Genomic DNA, 7042 nt, shown 5'->3' with positions numbered 1-7042 from the left:
GCATGCGTTCATAACTATTGTACCTACATGGAGAGCTCCAATTCTTGGCTGGGTAAATTTATGTACTGATGGCTCATTTGCGGACGATGGTTCAGCAGGTGCCGGTATGGTTTTGAGAGATGATAAAGGTGCTATTATTTTCTCGTCATGCAGGCAACTTTTCTCTTGTCGTGAATCCCTCGAAGCTGAACTATGTGCGTATATGGAGGGTCTGTCATTGGCTATCCAGAGAACTGAGCTTCGAGTTGCAATCGAGATGGACTCCCTTATTGCAGTGAAGATGATCCAGGCAAAAGAGGTGGATAGATCAATCTATGCATCGCTTATCAAGGAGATTAGATATCTTATGTCTATTCGTGAATCATGACATCATGTATTACTCATATCGTTCGTAGCCAAAATAAGGTTAGTGATAGTTTAGCTAAGTTTGCTCGTTTAAAAGATAGAACCATGACTTGGATTGGTTCTGGGCCTTTGGTTGCACGGAATTAGCTACGATTGACTGTATGAACTTCTCGAGTTGAGTAATACATTTTCACCCGCAAAAAGAAAAAAAAAGTAGTACTCACTCGGCTGTCTCTCTCCACTGTAGAGTCAGCGGGATGGATGGGAGGAACTAGCTAGCATCAACCAGGCAAAGGTACTCATGGAGGTGGAGAACGAGCAAGGCCGGAGGCTCTCAGCTCACGTCTCTTCTCTCCACTGTAGCACGCGCATGTCTCTTCTCTCTGCACACCTCATATTACATAGGCAGTACCAGATCTGAATTGTTTGCTGTCTCAGATGATTTATTCAGAAGTTCGGATGTCTCTCTATCCTTCAGGTCTCGGGCCGGCCGTCTGCACAATCGCGGAGTCCTGGTTCTTTCATTCCTTTTGTGTGAAACTGAGAGTTTCCATTCCCATGATGTAACTAGGAAATTTCGTATGATTTCTGTAGATCATATGGATTTTAGGTGGCTAATTCTTTTAGGTCCAAGTCTCTGCTTGGAACTGAGAGTTGTACTGGTTTCTGAAGCTTATGTTGTACTGGTCTTCTCTGCTCTTTTAGGATCACTACATATTTTTTGTGAGGGATTCACATGGCTAAATGTTAACCATATCTATTGCAGCATTTGAGGACAAATTCTGCATCGTACTTTACTGATTTTATGACCAGTTCAGATATCAACATGAATTTTCTTTATTTATGTATGGTCATATATCATGTAGTCTCAAATTCTGAAGGCCTTTTAAGGCAGTGTCTCCATTAATCTTATATGATGTCTATTAATCTTTTTGGACACACTCAATCGCTCTGGTTTCCTCCTGATGTATTTTGTTTCTATGGTTGACACTGAAGCAGGCTAAATTTAAGAGTCGGTTAACAAGTTTATTAAGTGAGGGTGTATCTTCACCTTTTGAGATTCAAAATAGAGATATTCCTGCTTGAACAGGAGCGTCGTCGGTAATGAAAATTATGTCTTCGCTCTGCTCTTTCTATACGTACAAATGAACTCAGCTATGCATCACATATACTTCAGTTATGAATTATCTTATCATAAACGTGTATTTAATATCGCAATGTCCCTGGTTGTTTCAGAATAAAATAGGTGTTGTTCATCGTGGTCCTGAAATACACAGTTTATCTATATAATTATTGTGATGGACTGAAATATTTGATTGTTGATATATAGCTAAACTCATGTTGATCTCTATTTTTTTTTTCTTTTGAATCATGTTGTTTTGACATGTCTATTTTAGTATTCACTTTAGATCTTACGGTGTGCTACCCATATGAAAAAATAGATCTAAAGATATTATCATCATCGTCCTTATATAAATAGTTCATACGGGACAAGCATGTTTCCATCTATTATTACAGATTTATTTTGCCTCCTATGTGGGTTATCAATCGTTTTCTATAATACGATATGGGAACACTTCTTCTACATGCTTCAGTCATTTTCATGAAAGAGACCACGAAGTTATTGAATTAAAACAATGTTTCTTTCTATATGCAAGTGGGAAGTGCAGTTTAGTGGATCAACGAACCCATAAATCTGTCGGGGAATATGTACATATATTTCGGACTCAATATTAACAAATTGTCAACATTTACCTCATTTCCACACCTTTGTGCAACAATGCTTCTTGTAAAAGAAGGAACACCTACACCTGACGTGTTCCTATCTTTTTCCTGCTTTCCTTCTTTTTCTTTTCTCTTTTCTATTTTTTCTTGTTTATTTTTTATTGTAATGGTTTGTTCATTTTTTTAGTTTTTTACTTTTGCTAAATTGAATCAGCTTTTTTTCAAAATCGATTTTTTTTCCAAAATTAGTGAACTTGTTTTCAAAATTCATGTAATTATTTAAAATAGATGACTTCTTTTGAAAGTTGACAATTTTTTAAAAAAATTGTGAACCTTTTTAAAATCAAACAAACTTTTTTCAAAATCAATGATTCTTTTAAAATTGATGAACATTCTTTAAAATTGAAAAAAATTTATTCAAAACCTATCAACTTTTTCCAAAACCACTGAGCTTTTTAAAATTTAAGTTTTTCCAAATAATTCCAAAATCTTAGAGATATAGTATAAATAGTGCATCCACAGTAGTTCTTATATTCTTTTGCGCTGTTTTCAGTCAATGCAATTGAGTAGCCTGAGTGGTTAGCAAGACTTGTATGGGAGTCCAATGGTGCGAGTTTGAATCTTGTATAAGCTAATTGTTTTGCGGTTTTTTTCCATGCTGTAAGTTCGCTGCGTTCGCGTTTTATGGGCCGGCCCAACTGAGCACCCAAAAGGAGGTCCCCTTGTTCGATGATTATGGTTGTGCCTCAGTTTGTCTTATCGTGTGTATGGCCCAACAAGATTCACGGCCCAATAACACATGACAAATTGATTTCTAGCTGGTTTACTTTGGTCCCACAATTTTTTTAGCGATCAACTCTGTACATATCTATACCAACATAAAAAGACCTGAAGAGGCAGATCCAACCAAAAATCGGCTATCAAACAAGGTCAATCCAACAAAATGGACCGCTCCAATGTGAGTGATAGTTGGTGCTCGGCCCAGCGCGTTTTTACCAAAAAAAACTACTTTGTTTTATTTGTGAAAAAATGACAACTCTTGGTGTGTTCCGCATGTCAATACAAACCGAAAATTAAGACGAAATAGTGTGGGTACCAGGTTTGAAACCTGGAACTCCTTTGTGGACGACAATTTATGGGACGATTGTTCAACGACAGCCGATCCAATGGTCATCCTGTACATAGCGGACATGATGAAAGACTCCGGCGACACGTCGTCCATAAATCATCCGTACACTATCGTCTGTATAGCATTCCTCTTTCAACCACGGCCACCTACACACGTTGATGTCTGAAATGAATAATTACCTCTTAATATATTAGAACAAAGGCGCGAACTGAAATGAACTGCATTCTGTGCGGCGCATTTTGCACTCGTCGTTTTTTATATAAATCTGTAGAGAGTATTTAAATTATAATCCCAGAAATAAAAATAACTTTCAAATATTCGCGTGTTATAAATATTGTACTTACAAATGAAATAGCTTACTACGCAACCTCAAAACTTGTTCATTTATTATTTTAAAATATTCAAATATTTAACATAAAATTTCTGAATTATAAAAGGATACCCACACGCAACCTCATCTGGTCACCCCCTCATGCACTCTCCCCAAGGCATCCCTCCCTTGTCAAGTCTTGTCGCCTCTTACAGGCACACCTACTAGTAGTAGGCATCTAGAAGTCGGAGAGGCGCTGGATCATCTACTTGCCTAATCTCTGATGTATGGCTTTCTCCACTCTTCAGAACGTCCTCCAGTCTCCCTCCCTCCCTGTCTCTCTCTCTCTCTCTCTGAATCTCCGATAATCACTGGTATGATTCAACTTTTATCTCCCTCCCTCTGAAATACTGCAAGCCCTATAAAATAGAGAAGCTCTTTGTTTTACCTTCTCCTCTATTTCCCGAAATGTTTTCTTCAACTTTGAGTTGTTACATTTTTACCTAAAATATTTATTCACGATTCGTTTTTGTTGTAGATCCATTCCGTGGTTAGGAGATGAGCAAGCCATGGAAGAAACGCAAGGAGCTGGATGAACATCGCTACTGGAACCACACAGGCGAGCAAGATAAGCATTTCTTCAAGGTTATGATTGGCGACTTCCATGAGAGAATGGTAATTTTCATTGGCTATTTTCAGTTCGACTCTGTTCTGGCCTCCTAGGGTACTTTTATTTTCAAGTGGATTATGTTCTAGCTTTCTATGGAAGCAAAAAGGGAACCTCTTGGAGTGAAACTGTATTACTTAATTCGGTCAGATCTGGGCAACTCTGTTTCACATCTGAAATATAGCAGAAAGTTTCAGTGTCTCCTGACATAGTGTGCTTCACCTTGTTTCCTACAGGTCATACCAGATAGGTTTGTCCAACATTTCAGGGGGCAAACAGGACGAACTATTAAGCTAGCATCACGCCATGGTTACACTTTTGATGTTCAGATTACCAAGAATTTGGAGAAACTAGTCCTTGATTCGGGATGGAAGGCGTTTGCTCGTGCCCATAACTTGAGAACGGGGGACTTTCTTGTGTTCAAGTATGATGGCCACTCTCAACTGAAGGTTTTGATCTTTGGGCCGAGCGGTTGCGAGAAAATTCAAGCGTGCAATCTCAAGAAAAATGCTGCTCCTGGTAAAGACTGGTGGGGAAACACTGCTGGCATTGTAAACACTTGTCATGATCTTCCCATGAAATTTCCACAAAGTGGAAGACAGATTAGGCCAAGCAAGGATACCTCAAGGCAGGGGAATGATATCATCAATGTCAGCTCGTCGAGCTCTGCTTCAGATTCAGCAGGTTATAATTCACAATGTCAAACCTGCCATATATTATGCCCCATAGAACTTCATATATGACTTTATTTTCTTTGTTTAGGAGGTATTTCATCTTCAGAAGATGATGATTTCCTGCCAGGTTGTATCCTCGCAAATGGCACCCTCTTGAATCTAAATCGGGTGCAGAAGAAGCAACTTAAAGAAAAAATCCGAGCTATGAATTCCGAAATCCCCATTTATGGGTGTGTCATAAGGAAGAGCAGTATTTACGGAACACTGCATGCCCTTGTGAGTTACTCTCTCCGTTCCGATTTACTCACCGTGGTTTTAGTTCAAATTTGAACTCAAACCACAACGAGTAAATCGGAACGGTGGGAGTAAAATCTCTGTTGTCAAACGGATACTGTACGTTAGTTGTGCTGCCTTTGGCAAGCTGGCTTTTTATCTTTGCGCCTGACTTACAAAAATAATGTTTGTCCACCCAAATGTTCTTAGTTTATTCTGCATATTGATTGAGTTTGTATTGGAGTCATGTAACCATTGGGATAGAAAATTGTACCTGGAGCAGATTGAAGTTTGTCTTACCCAAAACAATATATGTTTGTCTTACCCCATTAGTATTCTGCTTATTCTATCTTCTCCGTAGCGCTAGCGGTACTTTGCCCTCTTCCTGTGGCGGGATTGGCGTCTGTGTGTTTGTGTGGATGGCTTGTAGGCTGTGGGGTTTGTTTGGTGGTGTCTGTTGTAGTGTGTGCCTAGTAGAAGCTGGTCGTAGTCTTGAGTAATTGAGTTGAGTGGTTCGTTATTTCGGCCTAGTCTTGGGCCTGTACGGATGTTAATCTTTTTTCTATCAACGGATCAAAAGGTAATATTTGCGTTTTCTTTAAAAAAAACATTAGGATATTAAAGAAACTTTACGGTGTCAAATTTACAGGTGATATGCTGCTCAATTTTATAGGTTAGCAACCCCAGTAAACTCTTATCGCTACGCCTTTCATGTAAGCTGGGTGTTACAACTTTGGTTTACTTTTTTAATGAACATTGATACTAGACTACAAAATGTTAGTATCATGGACGTGTAGATAGTCCACTACACCATGCTATTTGCTCGAATTAGCAATACTAAAGATCATTTCTCCCTTTATCAGGAAATATCAAGAAAATATGCTGAAGTATACCTTCCATTTGAGGAACAAATGCTGACCCTTCAGCATCATGGCAAGAAGTGGGAGGTGCGGTGTCGTGTTAAGAAAAGCAAAGCCAAAAGGCTTTTGAGAGGGTGGAAGCATTTTGCACGTGACAACAACTTGCAGCTGGGAGATGTCTGCCTCTTTGAGCTACTGAGGAACAAGAAGAAGTATGTGATGAATGTCCATATCATTCGCAAATCCCTTTACAAGAGGTGAAGTTTGGCATACTTCCTACCATTGGTACTAACTTTTGATATGGTGAATTACTGCATCAAGCATTGTTGTAAACCAAGAATTGTTTGCCAAAACATTGTGGGTATCAGCAATTCCCTGGAATAATTTAGTAGTTATGAGCTCAAAGCTAATTATGTTTGGTCTGCAATCCATTGCATCATCTCTCTATCTCACTGTACTCTCTCGCCAGGAAATGTGCATCTGAAGAAAAGCTGGCCACATGATTCAAGAAACAGAAGTAGCAAAAGGAGTTTCGGGTAAGGCCGGAAGAGTGGAGCCCTGACAATATAGTGAAGAAAGAGCTCGGAGTTCATAATAAAGTTCAAGTCCAGTTAGTTTCAGCTGCCTTTTGTGTTATCATGGATGTAATACTCTTAAGACCTTATGTTTACCTTATGTTTAAGTGGATGAAGTGTAATGGCAGATAGGACAATATTATGTTTAGAGGTTATTGCGTGGATGTACTGCGGGTTATGTCAGGGCAGAGTTACATTATGGCCAGTTGCCCACTTTTGCTGTTGGTTGCAGTGCCTAGGATATACCTGGGTATCGTACCGAAAAAGGCTTTCGCCCCGCTTTATATATAAAGCAAACCGCCACAGAGCACACATACAAGCACTAGTCCCCAAAACACACACACACACACACACACACACACACCAAGTCGCACAACAAGAGGTACAAAAGGTTCTGCTGAGGGCACAACTCAACAAGCCCAAAAAAACAAAAAAGGAAAGGCCGGCGGCCGGAGAAGGCCGGCCTCTAATCAGGCTCCGGCGG

General features: G+C 39.4%; 1 protein-coding gene across 2 annotated transcripts; it reads left to right on the top strand.

Annotated features, from left to right (window-relative positions):
- Positions 1-3764: 3764 nt before the first annotated feature.
- LOC123066421 (putative B3 domain-containing protein Os03g0621600) lies at positions 3765-6695 on the top strand. 2 transcript variants are annotated; one of them, XM_044489509.1, is made up of 6 exons: positions 3765-3883; positions 4048-4184; positions 4413-4860; positions 4939-5126; positions 5987-6240; positions 6453-6695. In XM_044489509.1, exons 2-6 carry the CDS (start codon positions 4068-4070, stop codon positions 6484-6486), a joined length of 1041 nt encoding a protein of 346 aa, XP_044345444.1. In that variant the 5' UTR covers positions 3765-3883; positions 4048-4067; the 3' UTR covers positions 6487-6695. The 2 variants fall into 2 exon arrangements, with proteins under 2 accessions (XP_044345444.1, XP_044345445.1); XM_044489510.1 differs by lacking the exon at positions 6453-6695 and having other exon boundaries at positions 5987-6442.
- Positions 6696-7042: the final 347 nt, after the last annotated feature.

Source organism: Triticum aestivum, chromosome 3B (genome assembly GCF_018294505.1).
Source record: "Triticum aestivum cultivar Chinese Spring chromosome 3B, IWGSC CS RefSeq v2.1, whole genome shotgun sequence".
NCBI lineage: Eukaryota > Viridiplantae > Streptophyta > Magnoliopsida > Poales > Poaceae > Triticum > Triticum aestivum.
The sequence above is the reverse complement of the archived record's forward strand: the minus strand, read 5'-3'. Positions and strand labels throughout refer to the sequence as shown.